This window comes from Helicoverpa armigera, chromosome 1 (assembly GCF_030705265.1).
Source record: "Helicoverpa armigera isolate CAAS_96S chromosome 1, ASM3070526v1, whole genome shotgun sequence".
Classification (NCBI taxonomy): Eukaryota; Metazoa; Arthropoda; class Insecta; order Lepidoptera; family Noctuidae; genus Helicoverpa; species Helicoverpa armigera.
In genome coordinates this window covers 14944890-14967218 of record NC_087120.1, presented here as the reverse complement: position 1 = coordinate 14967218, position 22329 = coordinate 14944890, and the positions used below count along the sequence as shown (strand labels likewise).

The window sequence follows — 22329 nt, the reverse complement described above, 5'->3', positions numbered from 1 at the left end:
GTTATAATATAACCCTATCATAAATTGTATTCTTATTATTTTAATTAAATAAATTGAGCAAATGAATAAAACCTAAGTATGTTTCATTATTTTTCGCCATAATGATGCGCGAAACCCGAGCTTAAAAAATTGAAATTTTGAAACGATTTAAGCACTCTCAACGTGCAGATAAAATCGCGAGAAACAGCTATACCATCTAGAAACCAAACACCGTCCTTTTTTTCATTAATTTGTAATTTCTATTAACAAACCCGTGTTCGCCATCTTCGTGGCAAGCAAGGTCAGTCAACCATAGACAAGATGAACGCATAAACACTAGTCGCTTCCCGCCATATCGGGAAACTTGTATTTTGGCCAGAGACTATCAACTAGAGGTCGTTATCATTTCGATTGGGATCGTCTCGGATTAATCGAGATGACTCGATACTCGATGCCTACTGTTTAATTACTCCACTTAGTTGCGTTTATGATCTAGTTATTAATCATCGTTATATTGCTAAAGCTGATAAATGAAGAGGGAGGAAAATTATGTTAGTCTCAGTGCGCAGTTAGTACCAATCATGATTTTGGTATCATATTTTAATTTCTAGAAAATCAACGTAGTTTTTAATAACTGTAACTGATTCTGGACTTTCCCTTTGAATACTTAAACAGATCTAAAGCTATACGTCCTGAAAACGTAGCAAACAGTCTTTCACAGTTTTTGGTTGCATGTGATGTTCCATAAACGATCAACTTTAATTTAGGCATCAAGTGGTCTATTGTCAAAATGATAACCTTAAACTTTTTATCTTAGCCGCAATGAAAAGAAAAATGCCTCAAATAACGCACTGAACAAAAGAAAATATTTGATAATAGGGTCATTAGTTGCATAACAGTCTGAGAACTTAAAAATGAACTGTGCATTATTTCTAAAAGTTGTGATAAGCAGTACAAATAATACCAACAATTTTCGTAGTGCGATACGATCGAGATAACCTTCCTTGGCGTAACTTAAGAACATAATTCAAGTTTTCAACAATCGTATTGTTATCGAATCTATCTCGACTCGAGGTCAGTCAGGTGCCCGAGTGCTTGAGTGCCTGACTGACGGTAAATACTGCAAACCATAAAACAATGGGCTTAGTTATTGTACAATTATTAGAAATACTGCACTAATACTTTCCTTACTTATGCCTCTATTGATACCTGCTCATCACACGACGCGACAAAGTTGAGTCGTGCATCAAGTAACTGACATTTATGAAATTAAATTGTGGGTTTTTGAAGTGTTCATTTCAAACTATTAATGTATTTGTAATTAGTTACTATTTCATTGTTCCTGCTGTTGAGTTTAGTCCCACAATTACCTATAGCATATATATAGCTTAACTTGATTGACTGTTAAAAGCAACTAAGAATTGAATTGGTGGCCTTTCGTGTTACTTTTGACTGCTTTACTGCACTTAGTTCAAATTGGACCATTATAAGGTTTTTTTTCTTTAACAAAACCTACACTAAATATTTATTTAACGAGAAAGAAATAGATATAACAGACTAATGATGACTTCTAGATGCTTTAAGCACGAAACATTGTCTTTTTTCCTTCCTAGTTAGGATAGGTAAGATATGAAATAATGAAAAATAAAGAAATAGCATACTTAGTAGGATATTTCCCAAACTTAAACTCTAGAACTGAGTTTTTTTTTACACTGATTTACTTAGACAATAAGTCACAACAAAAATTCATTAGGTACAAAAACACTTAGTGTGTCACATCTACACTCAACAAAAATAAATCATAACCATTTTTTACGTACCTAAGACCAATAAATATGGCGACACTATTATCCATAAGGCGGATACAGTCAATGTCTGTCAGTTCGTATTATTAATTTAATCGTTGTAAGCACCGTGAATGTTGGCCGTTCAAACAAATACAACCTTATGAAGGACATTGGTCCAATACTTCAGTAATAGGTGCTAACAACACAACAGTCACTTGTTCTACACGCACACAACAGTAATACAACAATTTTAGTATGATAATTGCTAAGCAATAGGTTTGAAACGCGATTTAGAGTACCACACTGCAAGTTTTAGTCGATCGATAGTTAGTTTGGGCTCGTAAATCTGTTAAGATGAATGGTAGCACACACACATTACAAAGACCAGGTATGTAGCCGGAATCAGATCGACTGAAAACTTAATGGAATCAAGATTTTATTTAAAAAAATATTTGCATATCGGGTCAACTGTCAGCCGACTATTTAGTCTACTGTTTGCGGGACTAACACAACTATAAGTTCCAAACGCGATTTAAAAAGATATCGGTAACAAAATTAAAAATCAATAAAATGTCAATAGGTTAATCAAACAAATTGCGTAAAAATGTATTCGCTTGTGTTATCGGAGTGGAGATGAAAGAAATCGATGTTGTACAGATGAGGTCAAGGGTGAGTCGCGACTTAGCAGTGCGTAGTGTGAACTCTATGACTCGATCTCGAAAGAGTGCGTGTTGAGGCCTCTACTGACCCCAGCGTAACTAAAACGAGCCTCGGTCACAAGATATTAACCCAAATACCCGAACTGTCGATACTAATGAATATTGTGTAAAACAAATACGTAAATATTTGACAGTTGACCGCTGAGAAAAGGTCATACAAGATAGTGCATTGACTTAGCTCTAACGGTGGTTGTTAACGACATCATTTAGCGAGCTATCTATTCGATACAGATGTTTTTTTTTCGCGAAAGCATGTGAGCTTTAGCTGTGTGTGTGTAAATGTATATGCAAATTGTCTTTGTATGGGTAAGCTCGATCGTAGAGTCATATAAAGGCAATAAAACATATGTACCCAATATTCGCATGTCAGCTACCGATGACTTTCAGATTTAAATAATCATTATGTCGACTTTTATTAAACGTTTGTCGTCCACAAGGCTGCGGTTTTAACAAGCCTATCTTTGAACTGTCTAAGCACGATACACAGCACATTATATCCTATTATAAAAATAAATTGGCCAAGCCTTCTCCGGATTCGGATATTCTCAGCAAACTTGATAATAAATCATGCGAATTAGTACGTCAAAACATGTTTGCTATTTCCCAAGAGGATGAATTGAGCCTTTGTAGCGAAATTATGAACGAGTATTGAAGAAAAAATGCATAACTCGTGAGTAAGTCAAGCGGACAGTCACACAATGTCAACTTAATTTGGTGTAGCAGCCTCCATTCAGTCAGATGTCGGTCTCTCGAATGTAAAAGTTTAGATAATCTGATGGTCGAAGGTCGCTTTTGAAATCCCCTCGAGCTTTGTAAAACCTGACTGGAGCTACCGGCCGAAACGATCACATAATTGTGATGTACATAACTATAATAATATTTTAAAACTGTACGCTTGAACGCGAGAATCTCAGGAACTACTGAACCGATTTTTTAAATTCTTTCAGTGACAGATAGCCCATTTAACGAGGAAGGCTATGGCTACTTTTCATCCGGCTGTAAAAAGTAGTTCCCACAGGACACGGGGACGCCTATTACTTCAATAAAACTGAAATGCCGACTGGTTTACGAGCTACGATATAGTTAGACAATATTGACACATAAGTATTGTACTGTCTTAGATACGTTTCAAATGATGAATAATATATGTCGAAAGCACTTTCTGTATGCTTAGGTCTTGCAACAATTAGTTTTACAGTTATGGATTGCTGTTAACAAATAAGTGTTTAAACAATTGTTGGCACGAATTGTCGTGTCGGACTGAGCACTGGATGTGGCAATCCCCTTTCGTCGAACGCAATTTATAAAATTATGTTCGACATCGTTTCGAGAACCGACTAAGTCGCTTCTAGTTATCGTTCATATTATATGTTAATGTCTTTTGATGATGAAAATTAAGTTTGAATTGGTAACAAGCATAAACTGGGTAAGTACAGTTTGTATCGCTAATGTAAGGTTTGTTTTATCAGGGGATTTCTCAGGTGATAAATTAAAATTCTCAAAATATGTAGGTAGTATTTTGAAAATAAAATAATAAATTATATTGTAATTTAAAATAAAAAGTAGGTCAACAAAAACTAAATAAAAAAATAATTACAAAAATAATTGAGTGCAGGTGTGTTTTCTTTTACGAGGAAAATTCAAAGAAATATGCAATTACTCGTTCTCACTGTTACGACATGATATATCTACAATCTACATATTCGTGTAATCTGGTTGATATTTAACTGAGCCTTGGAAAAGCTGTTAAAACTTAACATTGAAAAGAAGGGACGGCAAAAATAATCAAAAAATTGTTTTGTAGAATGACGCTTGTAAATATTTTGTGACAAGTGAATGACACTCAGAATCTGCCTAAACTTTTCCAAAGTATGTTGGGTTCGGCTTCCAGTCTAATCTGATGCAGCTGATAGAGAATGTTTTACAAGGAGCGATATCATTCTGACCTAATCCCAAATAAATAAAATAAAAAATTACTACTGGCTTTTGACTACTCGCAATGACTTCCAAAGATGTTCAAATGACAACCAGATGTTCGGATGACGGTGAATGCCGTTTAACGGCAAAAATGTGTCATGATGATCATTATTTTGAAAAGCTGAAATCAAAATATAGGTACCTACATGAAACCCGGATCACCTGGTCTATCTACTTTAAAACTTTTGTTAAAAGTACAATCAACGTCATTAATATTGTCACTTTAAAAGTTACCGCGGCAAATACACATAGCTTTTTACTAAGCAATGGCCTCGCCAATCGTACTCTCGCACTAATGATGTTAAATTGAGATTAAGAATTGTGTAATTAAATATGGGCTGTTACAAAAAACGTACGATATCAATGTTTCCGTTCACTATGACTTTTAATTTTGAGGTTGAAAAAGCCATTAAAGTGTTTTGGCACTTGTTTTGGTGCGCATTTTTTTTTGTTCCGCTGTTAGTAAGTAGATCTACTTATCTAGATTATGATTATCAAAATGTATTAATCGAATTGGCTAAAAAACTAATGGGCTGGATTTATTATTAGAATACCACAGTATCCCTGATTGGCGTGGGTTACCTATATGTTATTCGTGTACGGGAAGTAATTTTAAATAGGTATATAACTTAATTAACATCCGAATTGAGAGCCTCCTCCTAGTTTTTGAGAAGTCCGTTACAAAATACGTCGATTTTTAAAACCTAAATTGCCAGTCACTTTAAAATGAAGACTACATTACCCAAATCCCGTGATTCGTGTCAACAATTTGTTCAACGCCAACCTAATCATTAGCGATTCTATCTGAAAAACTGGTGTTCTCCAAAACCGACGCGTCTTTACTCAAACTGGCATTAAAGCATTCTTCAACAAGGTTAATGGAAGCAGCATCAATCATCTACATATTGTTTAGGTTTCGATACAGATAGCATCTGCCGTATTGCCTTATAACTTTAGATGCCAATTAGATGCGTCCGAGTTACGGCCTGTTTTTTCTAGAGATGCCACAAAAAGTGTGTTGAGTGCATAGATTTACGGTCAGTCCCAATATTCTATCTATCTATGGTTTTGACGTACTAGAGATAAGAATTTTGACGTTAGTTCCATACATGGAATGTCAAATTCCTATCTTTGGTATAAAAAACAACGGAGAGGTCGGGTATATCGATCCGCAGTTAAAGACAGGAATGAGCGTTCAACTGGATGCAGTGCTCTTCAAATATCTGTGCGCCTCCGAAGTTAGCCATTTGACGCCTTTTTTTTAACGACGTCAAAAATAATCAAATGTTCCCGCTGTGGGTTAGCAGCGGTGAGGGAGTGTTAGACTTACTGACGCAAAACCGTCGTGTACCTTCGTAGGCCTTTTATGTACCAGGGCCGCGATAACTCTTTCGAACAATCCCGCAGCCCAGCCAATTGACGCTTCACGCATGCGATCAGCAACATAAACATATAGTAGTAAAGCATAGTATGTAGAGTGGTGTATGACCAAATATACCTCTTAAAGCTACTTAAAATATCACAATCAGGTAAATCCCTCTTTTTGTAGTCGGTACCTACAAACAAATATATTCGATAGTTCGATACTTCGGTCTAGACTCAATTTGCGTGGGCAGAGCGCCTCTGCAAGGTACACAAACTTCGCAGCAAATATCAATATAAGGTTATTTTAAGTCTATTACGTATGTTCTTGTGGGTCCAAACTTGTTTACAACAGGCTGTATTTGGGCTAGATATCTTTAAACCGCATTGTTTTACAATGTAATTAAGGAATAAGGAATAGCAAATTGGTGCAGTGGTCTCTTAGAATATAGGTAGTAGAATATAGTGTAGTACACCAGGTACGGCTTTTTAAGACTGTTTAGCTACCAAATATGTAATGTAATAATCCGCTGCCTTGAAAAAAAAACACTAAAAACTACACATCTTTATAACTACTCAGCTTATTCTGTCATACCCTTTTTTCAGCACATTCTCTTGTTATATAGGGGCAAATTTCTAGGTGCTATAGCATTCAAAAATAAGATCTGTACCTCTAGTGAAAGGTAGTATAAATCTGCTCAAGTTTCGGAGATAGTTTTATGTGAAGGGACAGTTACACGCGTTGGTTAAAACTCCGTAAGTACCTAATTACTCTTCACACAATTGTGCTGTTGAGTGGTATAAAAATAATCCAACATAAATTTATAAATAAAACTATACTTACACTTTTTACAAAATAACAAATGAAAGTAGGCACATTGGTATAAAAGTCGAAAGTCAAATATTTTGTTTTGACGAACAAATTCAAACGAAAGACCACCAAACAGTTATACAGTCATGCATATTCGCTCTGAATTAAATTCAAAATAATTTGCATTTATATAAATATCAAGTGCATAGAATCATGTTAATGCTACATTGGCATGATAATTTATTTGTGGAGAGAGTTATTATAATATGGTATTTTTATAAGACAACTTATTATCATAGTGTAAGTATATCCTGGCCGTGAAAGTTTTCAAAATTCGTCATTTTTAAAGAATCTTCATCATTTAGTTGAAGCTGAGTTGCTGGGAAGTTTGTTCATAATTTTTCTTCCCAGCCATAGACTGTCTGTTCATTGTACTCACTTAATTTGACGTAAAGTGCTAACTTAATTAGCCTAATTTCGATAAATGAATTTGACATTGACTTCTACTTAAAATCATGTCAGACATAACTTAAGTATACCAAGCAAAATCAGCATCTCAGCTTATACTAGCTACTTATGTATCCGTACTATGACATTTTAGACACAGATTAACTAAAATTAATTGAAGGTCTGAAATACAGTTATTGCCGATAGGGCAACGAAGTTACAACACTAAAATTAAATCTGATGGTTGCCAATACCAATTTATATTCAAATAGACACTTGTAACGAGGTGATTTCAATTAGAGTATTCCAGATCTGATCACACACTAAAATCGGATCAAAGAATAACGACCAACATTAAAATAATACGTTTGCTTTGCTCCATTTATGTAACAAACGATCCTATATCAGTGTTCAACGACTATTGCCGCCCACTTACTAGGTTTTAATGTCGTTCCACGTCGAAACATGTCAATGGACAGACATACGGGGTTTTAGTTGAATATTACCATAAGTAGGCTTCCGCCCTACAATCGACCAGTTACGTAAACATAGGCAAAGCGTACAGTCGCTGCGATTAGCTGTGCAATACAGTAAGTAGTTACTGCACTTTTGACTTGAATAGGCTAGTTTCCTAAAAAATAGTAATTAGTCCGTCTTGTAGATTGTCCAAAATTAAGCGATACGTATTTTTTCTTTTTTAAATTGGATCAGAACTTGTTAAGATATAGCGTGTTAAAGTTGAGTGTGACGTCACAAGTTGCTACAATTTTCAGGACACTGTGACGTAAAAGGCCCCCACTCCTAATTTTTGAAGTGTATTATCTTTGTCATTTTATGTTTAATTAAAAAAAGAAAAAATACGTATCCAATATTTTTTGATTATCTAAAAAGCGGACTAAATATTATTTCATTATTTCGACCATGGAAACTACCCTATTGTGATTCGAATAACAAATAGTTTGAAAGCAATCCAGTAAGTACATTTACGACTGTTTGATAGCGAAAGATATGAAAGATATTAAAGTATGTTACGTTAAGATTAATGTGACCGGTGAAATCAAACTTCAAGTGGCAGTTACTAGAATTATATTCCGTATTACGAACCTTGGAATGTACGTTAAAAACACTGATTAAAATGATAACATATCATGAAGTTATTATGAAAATATGTGTGTTATTTGCACGTTGCGCTATTTATCCCTTTGATACGCTCCATTGAGCTACATTGCAATGCTGCGCAAACGCATAACATCTTTGGCACATTATGAGTAAATAAAAGCGACAATAACTGTTGTTGACAGTTATTCTATCAGTTAGATAACGTTTTCTGCAACAACTATTAAGTTAAGTATTAAGCGTAAGTGGTTTAACCACTATAATAGATAATTGTAACTAAATATGATCACTCTACTTATTCTCTGTTCCTTGTATTACGTAATACGATCGAGAAGTTGCGGATAAAGAGAATTTAGAAATTGTTATTTGTAACGAACGATTTATTTAGCTGTAGGCTCAAATAACTTAGGTGTGGAGCTCAAAGAGTCATGTAACTACAAAGTTGGCTACTAATGTCTTCACGATAGACAAAATATAGGTAACTGATAAACTGTTTTTTCAATATCATTTTTCTCCCCCATGTTAACTGTGACTTATAATAATTTAACTTGCTTAACATAAAACTACACAAATATATTTCGTGATACCTTATTTTACCCTTTCAGACATTTATCTCATTTTTACCCTACAATTAACCAAGTATTTGGGATGATGTGCATTCAGCCACAAGTCAAGTTATTCAGATTATGCAAGTCACGGTAAGAGGTTGCTCACATTACATGCCGCGGTGTAATGATGGGTACCCTTTACTGATGCGAACCCCATGACCCTATGCCGTAACCAGTCCCGGAACTATGAGTGTGACGGAAAAATTCAACTAGATAAATTCTAGACATCTTCAATGATAAGGTGATAAATAAATGTGTTATTCCTTTGACCTGATAATAACCTCGTGTATCTAGTACTCATACCTATAAGATAGCTATAGCTAAGGCCTTGAGGTTGTTATCGTGGCCAAGAATTTTAAGGGCTCAAAAAGGAACACGGTAGCTTGAAGTCAGTAAGATTCTGATACCACTTGCCTGCAACCACAGTGGAAGAAGTCATTTGATGATTTGCCACCAAATAAGGTATTCTTTACCAAACATCATACCAAAAAATCTTCAGTATTTATCTACAATCTAGCAGTATTTATTTGATTATAGATTTAAGATTATATGTAGATTCAAAGCGCATGATTACCAAAAATGCCTTATGAACCCATGCTGTAATTTGTCCTAGGAGTACGAATGTTAATAAATTGATAGACTGAGTTAAGTATAAATAGGAAAGAATACAGTAAGTAAAAAAAAATGCGAAAGTACTGAACAGATGGTCGACATTGAAACCGCAAATTCATTATCAGCCTCACATATGATTAAAAAACATTTAGAACTAAATAACAAGCGAGCCTAACTACGAATATCACTTTATAATTAGGAATATTTTGTAATTTGATTGAACTTTAAGTCTAAATTATGTTAGATGGTAACTCATTTATGCATATCTTCAGTTAGAAGGCCGCATTCTATATTATTTAGCGCACACTCAAATTAAGATTATTTGTGTTATTACTTGTTTCGTTAAATTGTGGTTCAATGTACTTATGAAGGTTTTTATACGTTATTTTCTCCAACTTGCTTTACTGTCTTTGGAGGGATGCAAAATTAAAGAAAGCTACAGGGTTTTCAGATTGCCGCAGCCAGCGAGCTAAAAGCTTCAACGTAGTGGATGAAATTACCTTTCAGTTGTCATTATTGATTTGATTGCAATATTTAGCAATAGTTTCTTTGTTTAATGTTTGTTATAGGTAATTGCTAGCCATAGAACAAGCAATAACAGCAATCATTTTGTAGTACAAGTCTGCAATCCGAAATCAAAAACTTTCACTTTCTGATCATAGGCACAAGGACTCGAAGAGGAAAATAAATCATTCGATTATAAAATAAAATTATAAATAACATTACAACATAATATAATGATATAACATTTATATGTTTGAAGTCTAATGGAGAACGCTTAGCGTGTTTGTGTGTTTATCATGCATCTAGGTTAGCTAGTATGGATCTCTTAATTATTAAATAAACAAACGTGTGTGCAGTTGCCGTGACAGACATAAACATACATAATAAAAGATACCGCACTTTATTGTAAGTTGTTTAGGTAGGTAACGGGCCGGTTCCGAAAGGTGATAAAATCAATCACATACATTTTGTCCTTGTTATAGATACAGGCAGTGATCAGCGACATCGTTACGCCCAGACCTCTTCCTGGGCACACGTCACGCGGCATTGACATTTATAAGCACAGCAGCCCGAAGCATACGCCAACATACGAAAGGCCGATTGCACTGAAAAATAATCTTTGTATATTATATTTTTAGACCAGTTGCAAAGTTCATACGTTGCATGCCATACATTCGCTCGATTAGCGTCCTTGGCCGGTCGACTGTCCCTTCGAGAACGGAGACGCGATCGCGACATGCCCGCATAACGAATCTTCATTACTACTTGAATGGAAGATGTCTCATCGATTAATTGGCACAAGTATGGCACTCGTACCTAGCTAGCTAAGTTGTTTGTAAGTTGCAGTAGCTTTCCACAGTAAAGCGCAGTGAACGCAGCTCGTATTAGCAGATATTAGAAGCCGTAATTAGCGTCGGAATAGTAACAATACGGGCTCGTGACCTTGATCTCGTTTCTCGCAAGCTGCGCCTCTATCGTCCACCTGTTTGTACTTGGAGCTTAGAAGGAACCGCCCAACAACATACTCGTTCTAGAAAGGTGACTACGACTTATTTTCTGATAATTGTAGAACGCATTAGACTCAGATTCTGAAGGTGTAATTAGTGTCACCGAAGTAGATGTTACTAGCTGGTAAGGAGTATTATTAGTCTTAAATTTCGCATTTATTGCATAGGTAGTGTAATGAGAGCAATTTAGCTGAATATTTGCGATCGAAATGAATGTTTCATCACCGTGTCCCGAGGCGGCGACGGCGCGCCATCAGGCCGCTGCATCACCTTTGTACGCTAAACCTCGCTATATTTTACATACATAATTATAAAGTCAGATTCGTATTAGGCATCATTGGTCTTCTTTGACGCCCGCTATTGCGTTAATTTTATATAATTCTATATCAAGACCGATAGAATGTCAACAAATAAAAATATACCTAATGGAGCCGTTTTGATATCAATGACCCGTGATTAATTGGATACATCTGTCTAACATTTATTTATGCGTAACAAGTTAAGCAGTGAATAACCTGATAGATGGAAAATCCTAGCTTACCGCTGGCAGTTACAAATAGCCAGCCAGGTATCTTGAACAATGAATGTTCACAAATTGGTTTATAATACGGTAGAGGAAGTGAACGTGGCCATGATATAGGTACTTACATGTTCAAATTGTTACTGCACGATAACTAAATAAAAGTCGGTAAGTCTAGTTATAGAAAAATGTAAGAATCAACGCGGCAAGCGAATTGTCGCGGGGGAATGTGGAAAGCGGGACCATTTACCGCACGCATCTGCAAACATGAACGTCTAGGCATCTGCTTTACTTACACATTCATAAACAATACGTAGTTAACACAGTTTCTTTCAATGAAATGTTCTCGCATTAAAACGTGGCAATTAAAGTTTTATAATTGCGAAAGAACTTCTTCACAAAACACAAGAGATTTCAAAAAATCCCCTCTTTTATATTTCTTGTGAATAATCGTTTATTTATAAAAATGATTGTAAATTAATCAGTGTCTAACCACCAATGTATACAAATTCTTTTCAGGATTAACTTTTTGTTTATCTTTTTTTTGAGACAATTGTCTGACAAAATTCGAGGAGGGACGAGTAGTTCCTTTAAATTTCTTTAGAAACCATGGGTTTTAGTGTATTACTCATCAACAAACCATTTATTTAGCTATTTACTTATCTAATATGCATAATGGAAAAATAAAAATCTCTTCAAAAGCAATTTCTATTTTTGAATTCCGCATGCTTTTTCTAAAAAGCTAAAAGACTATTTGCCATTTCGTTTCGGCGAACGTTGACTTCGTTTGTTTTTTAAACAATATTTATAAAATCAATAGAACAGGTTTATTATTACAAAACTCCGGTAAATATAGCGGTACTTGCGTCTGAATAATGCGTAGAATTAATTAAAATTAAATAATACATTTAGTCACAAAGCCAACGTTTGTAACTGTCAACTTTTTAATTTAGAATCGTGGAAATATTTGTATATCTACTTAGGTGTTTTTTTTGCAATGAAACTTTTTATCGCTAAACTTTTTTTAGTCATAGGTTAGGCGTATAAAAATGTTGTTATTATGCTAATTTTGATAAAGGAAGATATGTGAAGATGTATGTTTTCCTGTATACAAAATGTGAGGAACTTTACAGTGTACTTAGCTACTCGCAGTAAGAGCCTAATCCATAGGATATACCTAAAGCTGGAGATTGTTATACATATTGTTGGTTTTCACGCGCTATCTCAAGTTGCATAGGTCTGGATTGAAAAATTCTTTCAATCTTAACTAGAGCAAACTTTTTATACGAGTCTTATTTACGGGAACACATAGTGCCAGGGACGCGGCTGAAACCGCTGGGGGATGTTTTTTATAACAACAAATATTAAACGTAAAATCTTCAAATAAGAAAAACAAACGATCGCAAAACCAAAGCTTTATCGTCAAACAAAATACAGTTTCAGATTATCTAATATTTATCATGTAAAAAAATATTCGATCTCAAAGAGTTCAACCGGGAAAATTGTACATACCTACTGAAGTAGATTAACGTACCTACGTCTGAAAAAATTGTGTCCGCGCCAATCACAGAAAATACTCCGTAGGTCCGTTACCTCATTTCTTGAGGGAGGCTTTATGCTTTTTATAGGTGTACGTGAATTAATTCGTTAGTAGTTAGTATGTACGTTAAGTACCTACATAAATACCTATCTGGGAATTCAGACCCCATTGAGACCGGCGGCGCGGCGTTTAAAACTGAAACCAAATATTCAGACCTGAGGTTCTGAATAGAAATGGGAGCAATCTGAAGTTGTACTAAACTGTTCCATTTCTCCACATTAACAAAAAGAAAAGTAAGAAAATTACTTTTTAATACACGTTCAATGAGTTGGCTTAACGTTTCGTATATAGGGCCTCTAATTAGATATATCAAATCTATTAGTTATGAAATGATTGGTTAACAGATATTTATGGAGTTAATTTTGTAAGCTGACAGCCAGAATAGTATATTAATCGTTTATTTTTTATATAAAATTCTATAATTATGGAAATGCCGAGCGGAGTTTGTTCATTGCGCAAAATAACGAAAGTGAACATTTTGTTTTTCAACATCGTTATTAATGATAGGCTTTACGTTTTTTTTAGTTTAACTGTCGCATGGGTTACATCATGGGGCAACTTGCTTGTGTATTATATCACTCGCTCCAGAAGGAACTGCCGTTTCTGTGCGAACAGTTATCTATGGCATAAGTAAAGGTTGTCCAACGCGTTTTTCGTGCAAATCCGCTAGCGACACCCGCTCCATCGAGCCTGCTCTGATATTATATCACCAATAATTTCAAAACTAGGCCGATGGCCGTAGTATTTCATTGATAGCGCCCCGACACCGTGCGGTTAGCTATAGTCGTTGTACTTGACAACTTTATGCACAAAAGCTTGCACGGCTACTCTTAACTCTTGCCTCACTACGCACCCACCACTATCACATAATACACACTCAATGTTAAGCGAATCTAAATAATATTAGGTGCCATGACACTCCGAGTATCAGCATAAGAAAAACATTAAACCTAAGTTAAGTTTAATCACTATTATGCAACGAAAAGTAGGTGTTGTACGCATAAAGGGCAGTGTTGGTTTCGCAAATTACTGTAACTTAATACGGTTTTGTTGGAATACGTAGTCAGAATATTTGGTGAACTTTGTAAACTTCAGTTATCTACAATATGTTTTCGGGAAGGTAAATTAGGGTTGTCACTGACCTGTTTCGTACTGAAGATCTGGAGGCGAGGGTGAGGTTCCGCTGGGGCAGCCTGGGGGCCGCTGAAGGCGCAGGGGTTGGGGGAGAGGGCGGGGAGGTTCGGGGCAGGCGGCCACCCGCCGCTACCGAGCCCGCGAGCAACACCACCAAGCACCATCTAAGCATCACGATACTACGATACGCACGACACGCGCGGCTCACGCTTCGAGACGTACTGCCACTCACGCGCACGCAACGACGTTCACTTTTGTTGTGCTCGTGGTGGGACCCCACTCCGATGAAAGTGGGCTTTCACTGCTGCTCGGGAGTTTGCCACAGTGCGCTCAGCGTCCCACAGCCCTCCACTGTTACAGTTGTATGCTCCTTGGGTTTTGCTGGTGGTCGCTTTAGGGATGTTTAACTAAATAGGTCATCAATAATCTTCGGTTTGGAAAAAAATACTAAAATAAAACCAACTACCTAATATTTAAAAATTACAATAAAATTCAAAATAATATGACGACATAAGGAAAATATTAAAAATAAAAAAATCGAGTTTAGTTATGGTAAGATTTGATGTACATATGTAAGTAGGTATATGGGATAAATCGATGTAACACTAATAAAATCATCGATAGTTATAGGTATTTTTATTTGAGTTATCCTTAGGTGCTGGACCTACGGCTAACGATCTAAAGTAGGTAAGCAAGGAAGCCCAACATCCCAAGATACCCTCCAATAGGAATTTATTTTTCAGACCGCATACTGGAATAGAAATGGGATTTAATTACTTTTTTAACTGCTTATTATTTTTAACGCAACTCTTAACTGCTCCATAAATGTAAGAGATGAGATCAAAAATTCCTGGAAGTAAATTACCTTGCACTATTTTATACATTTTCAAGAAACCGCGCCAAATAATGATTGTCTTCGAAACTACTTTCGGCTACGAAATACCGGCTTACGAACGGCCGACTAGCGACATCTCTCGAACAACTTAGTAAATAACAAGACAATGCTCGATCTTCATCAATAGCTGATTTTGTAAACACTTTCGGAATTGAATGTTGCTTGTGTGTAGGGATAAACTGGTATCAAAATTCTATTAGGTACGGGGAGGCTGAAGGTTTTTCACTCATAGGCTATGCAAGTAAGTAGTTTTCATAAAGCAACTTTATAGCACTATTGCTGAAATGATGGGCTTTAAAAGTGGAAATGTAACGTACCTACCTCAGAAAAAATAATTCACACATCTGAATTAACCGCCTCCCCAAAAAGAAGGTCCCCTTTTTGGCGGCGGTTTGTGAGGCGGTTAGCAATCATCATGGAAGAAAAAAAATTTCTAAGCTCCCTCCATACGATTTTCTCGCTTCTTATTTTTATGAGTACCTACCTAGGTACTTACAGTAAAAACAGACTTTTGTTAGTGTTGTTGACTGTAATGCCAAATTAGATACACAAATAAACATTGTTATGCATTATGGCCTCAAGCTCGAGAGAGGCCGATATCCGACACTAAGGTGATCCACAATTAATATCATGATTATGCATTATGCTAATCAGCTATTTAAAGCTACAACTTGCTATTTTTAATTCGTTTTACAACAATTTCTTCCCTGTTTACACCTCAATATCTAGCGGATATACGACCGTAAACAAAAGTGGTTTACACACGAATGTTTTGGTAATGTTTTAATTTTCTAAACAACTGGTTGTGTACACATGAGTGACCTTTGTGGTCCGGCCGGATGAAGCGAGGTGATAGACAAGCGATTATGAGAAAGGCGACTTAGTAAGGACACCTGCTATCGGAGTAAATAGTAAGTTCTAGCTTGCTATATGTAACGTATGTTACGTATGTTAATTAGTAACTGTTTAATGTGGGGTTATTGTGGGAAGAGGCTGTTACAAAGGAGTATATAGGTCAGTTAATAAGGTGTATGCACCTAGGTAGGTAACAGTTGTAGAAAGGTTACCTACTCCTGAGATGAGCAATAATGAGTAACGTCGTCTCCTTATGGCTTGCACAACAGGACGCGAGCCATGGTTCTGCGAAGCAGTCATGCCAGTGAAGGACGCAGCGGAGCATTTGTGGTAGCGATCCTCTCATCCCAGCCGCCTTGAAGCGGGAGACACCACGGTCGCTGGGTCTCAGGAGATGTCTGTCGGGCACCATAGAATAGATGCGAGTCGGAGGGCGGTGAATTATGGTTGGTTCGTTATCAGTCCGTATAGCGACCACAGGTCCGTGTCGGCGAAGTGTCTGGTTCCACAAGCTCATCCAAATGCAGTTCAGATCTTGGAAATTAAAGGGCTCGAGAAGAAATAAACCTAAGTTTAGTTAGTAAAAGTCTGAAACTGGATCATAGTGCACCCACATTATATAATACTGGTATTTAAATACCAGTGTACACTTACTGTTCTACGTATTGCTACGCATTTATTTCCAGGCGCTATCAGTTATAAGCTGAAAAATATTCTCAAATGACCGAACACCGGGGGAAATCGTTATGGTAAATGGTCACCCTTATTTGATTTGTTCTATCGACCCGAGTGGCTCTTACCTACTTAGCCACGTGCACTAAATAACACTAGTACCACCAACTATTATAGTCGGGATATATGCTGTTCCCCGCAGTTTCATCCGTGTCCAAAAATACGTTTTCAAGTACCTGTGACTCATCTAAATCGGTGCAGCCGTTTTTCGTAAAGGTGTAACAAAACGAGAGAGAAGAAAAGAGTGCCTTTTAACTATAGATAAGACAAACCATTTAATTAATAACTGTCTCAAAATCGAAAAATATACTTCCTCCAAGCCTAATTTCTGTATTGAAATATTTATAATGAGGAAATATATTTTGTTTGTTTGTACCTTACAAGCTCCGAAACTTCTGAACCGATTTGAAAAATTATGTCACTATAGGAAAGCTACACTATTCCCAAGTAACCAGCTATATTTTATCCGGGTACGGTAAGAAACCGATTCGTATTGCGGATAAAGCAGATTGAAAACAGCTGTATTAATAAAGTTACAAAAATCAAAAACAAGATGTCAATCATATTGAAACAAACCTTTATTAAACTTTCAACAGACTTTACATAATATGTGCACATAAGATAATTTCTAAGTAGGAATAACAATGCGAGATAGATATAATATCACTGTGTATATAGCCCTTAGTGCTAGATAGTTTGCTAGACTTTTGGGCACTTGGTCTTCCTGAGATAGTTCTTGCCAGAAGGCACGGGGACCGCGACTACTCCGTTGGGGAACACTTTGGGGATCTGGTCTTCTGGCACAGTTGGCAGCACCATGCAGTCGTCTCCCATCTGTAATTGTTAAGATATTAAATTATGTACTATTTCATTAAATTATTCGAAGTCGGTAGGTACCGGTCACTAAGATATTAACCCAAAGTAGTCGAGTTGAAAACTGTGCATATCATCAACTGCCTAGCCTTTTCACAAATGTGATAGGGTCGGCTTCGAGTGTAACCGGATGTAACTGAGTACCAGTGCCTTATATGTAGCGACTGCCTATCTGTCCTCCTAAATCCAGTTACTTGGGCGGGCAATCTGGTACCTCCTGACTTTCAACTCAATCGACAGATTCGGCGGCTGTTACTTAGCCTATACTTATTCAGAAGGCGCTTATTCTCCTGAATAAGTAGATATGCGTACTTCTTAAATATTTCTAGGACAATTTCTCTAATGGTGAGTCCACTTTTATATCCAAACCTTCATGTTGAATCCATTAACTAATTATGAGAAAAGCATGAAAATCCGCTCAGTAATGTGACAAAATCGCGGTTTATAGACAGTTTTTTTTTTTCGTATGGTTCATGTCAAATAATTTTGCCTTTCTGAAACCATTGACCATTGGTGCATGCATGTTCTGGTCGAAAATGCATTTTAACTACCACGAAGCGTAGGAGAATACAATATTATCTTGTGTTACATTAGCTACATTCTGCATTATTAAATAGATACCTACCTAACTATACTAAGTTACAAATTCCACAAAAATGGTTTTGTTTTATTCTTATCATACATGCAGATAAAATATTTAAACAATGTTTGTTTGTACATTATTTATGCACCTTAATATATAGATAAAATAACATAACGCACCTTCCAGTCCACAGGCGTAGCCACTTTGGCTGTATCAGTCAGCTGCAAGGAATCCAACACGCGCAGAATCTCGCTGAAATGCGAAAACAGAAAACATTAGCTCTGATTTTCACTGCTTTTTAAAATAAAGAAGACATTGGTATTTAGTAGTGCATTTTTTTTATATGTATCTGCCTTTTACTATATTGGGGTCGGCTTCCAGTCAATCCAGATTCAGCTGGAGTATGGGTGATTTGGGTACTTTGCTTGCAGTGACTGCCTATCTGACCTTCAGTAACCTGAGCAACCCAATAACCCCTAGACTGGACTGGGAGTTCCAACTTTCTGGCTTCTTAAGATAAAATATAAATAAAAGTACTAATAGCAGCCGGGATCCGACAATTTAACATGCCTTCCGAGTTTCCGACACACAGCGGTACTCGTCGTGACAAGATGGTCACCCATCCACGGAGCGACTCCGTTACGTCCCGTACACGGACTGCTTCAAGCAGTTGAGACCGACTGCTTAAAGCCGCGACCGCGCAGTGAACTATAGTCATTCATTCGCTGCCGTACACACGACTGCTCGAGCAGTCGCGACCGCTTCAAGCCGTCAACTGCATGATGAAATTTCATCGTGCCGTCGACCGCTCGCGAGCGGTTGCGAGGCATACACCGACTGCTCGAGCCGTTGACTGCGCTAGAGCAGTCGACAGCTCTCCGACTTCCCTCTCCCCCCCGCCCTTTGCGGCCTCGCGGCGTCTGTTTTCTCATTTGCCGACTGTTTTTTGAAAATCAACTGCTCGAGCAGTTGGGTCGTAGCTCGAGCAGTCAACAACCGACAGCTCAAGCAGTCGACGCCGACCGCTCGAGCGGTCCGTGTATTTCACTCAGCCGCTAACTGCTCGAGCAGTCCGTGTACGGCGGCCCTTAACCTTAAGATCGATCGACCCGTGCGACTTTTAGTTACAAGCTCCTCAAGCACGACCTCTTTTTTCCTTAAATTAATTCATTATATCGATAACAAACCGTTAACATGACAAATCGCATTCACAAAAACGACTGTATCAATATTAGCTCAGATGTTTATATTATTCAATTCGCATATCATATCTTCAAAGAAGTCGACTCGTCGCGTCGTCAAGCGACTACTTTTGTAAACTAATTCCATTCTTATTGGCGGACAATGCGATAAACGACAGTCGCTCTCAAGGATAAATATTATCAGAACTGCATGATAACAAGACGCTCGGATGACAGAGATGTAACAATGGGTGAGTTAACTCAGGCTTTGAGATGCAGTTCTTTAAATAGGTATGTAATGCAGGATGTTTTATTATGAATTAATGCAATTGCCAATTGCTTATGTATTGAATGAAGACCGTCTAAATTATTTTTTAAGAAATATATAACTATAGACCCGAGACCGACGAAGCTCAAATATGTGATATGTAGGTATGCTCTAAGGAAAATGCTACAATTTATTGTATCAATTCTCTGCTCTGCTGGCTCTGGATTATAACTTTATAAGTTAAAAAATAATAATGTTCAAGTCATTTTGAAAATGTTAACTGATTTTACTCAAGTTGAACATTTGAAGCTAGTAATTGAAATTTCATATGGAATGATGATTCATTACTTCTATATTGCAGGCTAAATGATGTAAGAATGATGAAATTATTTCCTTAGACCGGTAATAATAATGGCGACACTTGTGTACTCTCAATTACTGCACCCTCATAGCCAGATATGTCGGCAATTCAACACAACCGGAGGCAATTCAGGCAGGGGGACATTTACTTTGCATTATGAAATAATTTGGACTCTGTAATGGAGCCCCAGATATCACGTGAACTGCAGTCATGCTATGTGACTACTAGGCCAATGAGGCAGTAACAACCCATCATAAAAATAAAATGCCTATAATCTATAGTAAACATTTTAAACTCACTCAAAGTTTCTGCCCGTGGTAGCTGGGTAGAGGAAAGACAGTCTAAACTTCTTCAGCGGATCAATGATGAACAGGGCTCGGGCGGTGAGCGGCATGCCAGCAGTATCCAGTTCATCCTTATCCACCATGTTCAGCTTCAAAGCAATCTCGCGGTTCTTGTCCTCAATGATGGGGTAGGGGAATTTCTCATCTTCATTGACACCTGGAAAAGTATTGTTTTTGTTGGTCAAGCAAACCGTATGAGAAAGTTTAACAACCTTAGGTTGAGGGATCAGATAGGCAGATGTCCCATGTAAAACACAGTCCGGTAAGTACCAATGTAACTTTTCTCAAGTTATATGTCTGTATGGATTTTATATTTCTATAGTGGAAGGAAAACATCTAGACTTTTCTCCAATGCCTCAAGGTAAAGTGGTGATTATCACTCATTTCTTTTGTATGTGAGAAAAGGACTGTCTCTTGCAATGAGACTTCAAAAAATTTGCAAATAGAAAAAAGCAGCACAAAATGCAAGTTCTAGATAGGATAGTGATGATGATGGATGGTGTATCTTGGAAACAAAAACAAAGCAGTAACGCTAATGGCTACTTTTCTGTATCTTCCAACTTTCACCAGAGTACTGCTCATGAGCAGCTTCAACAATCACCAAATTAAGTTCATTTTAGGGCTATCATCACCTATACAAAGTTCTCCTATGGCTAAAATTACCTACAGTTTGTCATTTTAACATAATTCTAAGAGCATATTACCTGCATAACACTGAATATCTTTAGCCCACTCCGTGTGAGCTTCAATGCTGTCACAGGACAGGCCAATAACTTTGGTGTTGCGCTTCTGGAACTCGGGCATCAGTGTCAGGACCCTCGCCAGTTCTGTGGTGCATACCGGAGTGAAATCTGAAGGGTGGGAGAATAGGATACCCCATCTGTAAACACACAGAGTACAAAGTTAAAGTAAAAAAAAAGTTGAACCAATATAGGTTCAATATACATAGTAGGGAAAAGTCAAGCTAGTTGCACGGTTCCAAGGAGTTGCGTCTCATGGAGGGAGAAGAACCACCATGGGCAAGAAACTATGGATACTCTTTACACAGTGTAATACATATAATCTCATCTTTAAAACATGCTACCTTTAATAAGATAGACTATGTTCTTTATATTATAATTTTTTTGGGAAAATGAATAATTGTAGCAGTTTACATGCAGAGTTAACAGACTCTATGGAATTATTGCACAATACAACAGAACATTGTGTAGAGTTCGGCATAAGAATTGAAAGATATTTCCTTTCTCATATGTAAATGTTTATGGAAATGGTGGGTCATCTTACATTCTGCATAATGCTCATTGTTTGATGGACACTTGTTGCTTTTCCTGACCTTTGGTAATGTCAACTTCATTGCACTGTTTATTGTGTAAATGTAAAAGAAACGTGTATTGTTGAAAATATGTACAACCGTGCCTATTATGGTATTCCCACAAAGAGAATAGGGCACTGAACATAATATCAATATAAACAATATTACTCTGAATTGAACCTTGTTTAATGGTGTCATAGCGCCGGTTTTTAGAGTGCCTGAAATACTTACGAATCCCCAAGATATTCGTGAAAATCTATCTGTCCGACGGTCGTATTTGCAGTGAAATTAGGAAAAACATCTCCCAGTAGCAACATTTTGAGGTTAGATAAATATTATGCGTTCTACTAGTATAAATGAAACCGCAAGGAAACAATATATTCACTTATTTAAAATTCTCTTAATTTTTCTGACCAAATATTCAGGCAAGAAAAGAATTTCACAACAATTTTTTTACGAATGACAAATTCCGAATTTAAAATATTATTTCTTTCCCGCCAGTTGTCAACGACTAACGGCCAGTAATGTTCTACGTTGACTGAATGAAAATGATTGAATCGTCGACAACGTACTAATTGTCTCTGGAAAATTAAACAAATAAATAAAATAGTGCTGCCGTCGTTCGTCGTCTTTATTAATAACGACGTTATTTATTTCATTTTGACGGAATGTTTGTTTATTTTTAAGTCCATTAGCCTTCAGTTAATAGAGAAACTATCTACTAAAGTATATAACTACTACT

The 22329-nt window shown here is 36.8% G+C and overlaps 2 protein-coding genes across 2 annotated transcripts in view; both read right to left on the bottom strand.

The window, feature by feature from the left end:
- Nucleotides 1–14441, bottom strand: part of LOC110373850 (angiopoietin-related protein 2) — a 62066-nt gene extending 47625 nt beyond the window's left edge. The window contains exon 1 of the mRNA XM_021331252.3: nucleotides 14192–14441. Coding sequence (XP_021186927.3) covers nucleotides 14192–14355 — 164 coding nt within the window. The 5' untranslated portion in view covers nucleotides 14356–14441. The remainder of the gene's footprint in view (nucleotides 1–14191) is intronic.
- Nucleotides 14442–17221: 2780 nt separating this feature from the next.
- LOC110373881 (peroxiredoxin-6) lies at nucleotides 17222–22128 on the bottom strand. Its single transcript, XM_021331315.3, has 5 exons — nucleotides 21819–22128; nucleotides 20980–21155; nucleotides 20231–20432; nucleotides 18301–18373; nucleotides 17222–17499 (listed from the first exon to the last, which is right to left on the bottom strand). Exons 1-5 carry the CDS (start codon nucleotides 21902–21904, stop codon nucleotides 17365–17367), a joined length of 672 nt encoding a protein of 223 aa, XP_021186990.1. The 5' UTR covers nucleotides 21905–22128; the 3' UTR covers nucleotides 17222–17364.
- Nucleotides 22129–22329: the final 201 nt, after the last annotated feature.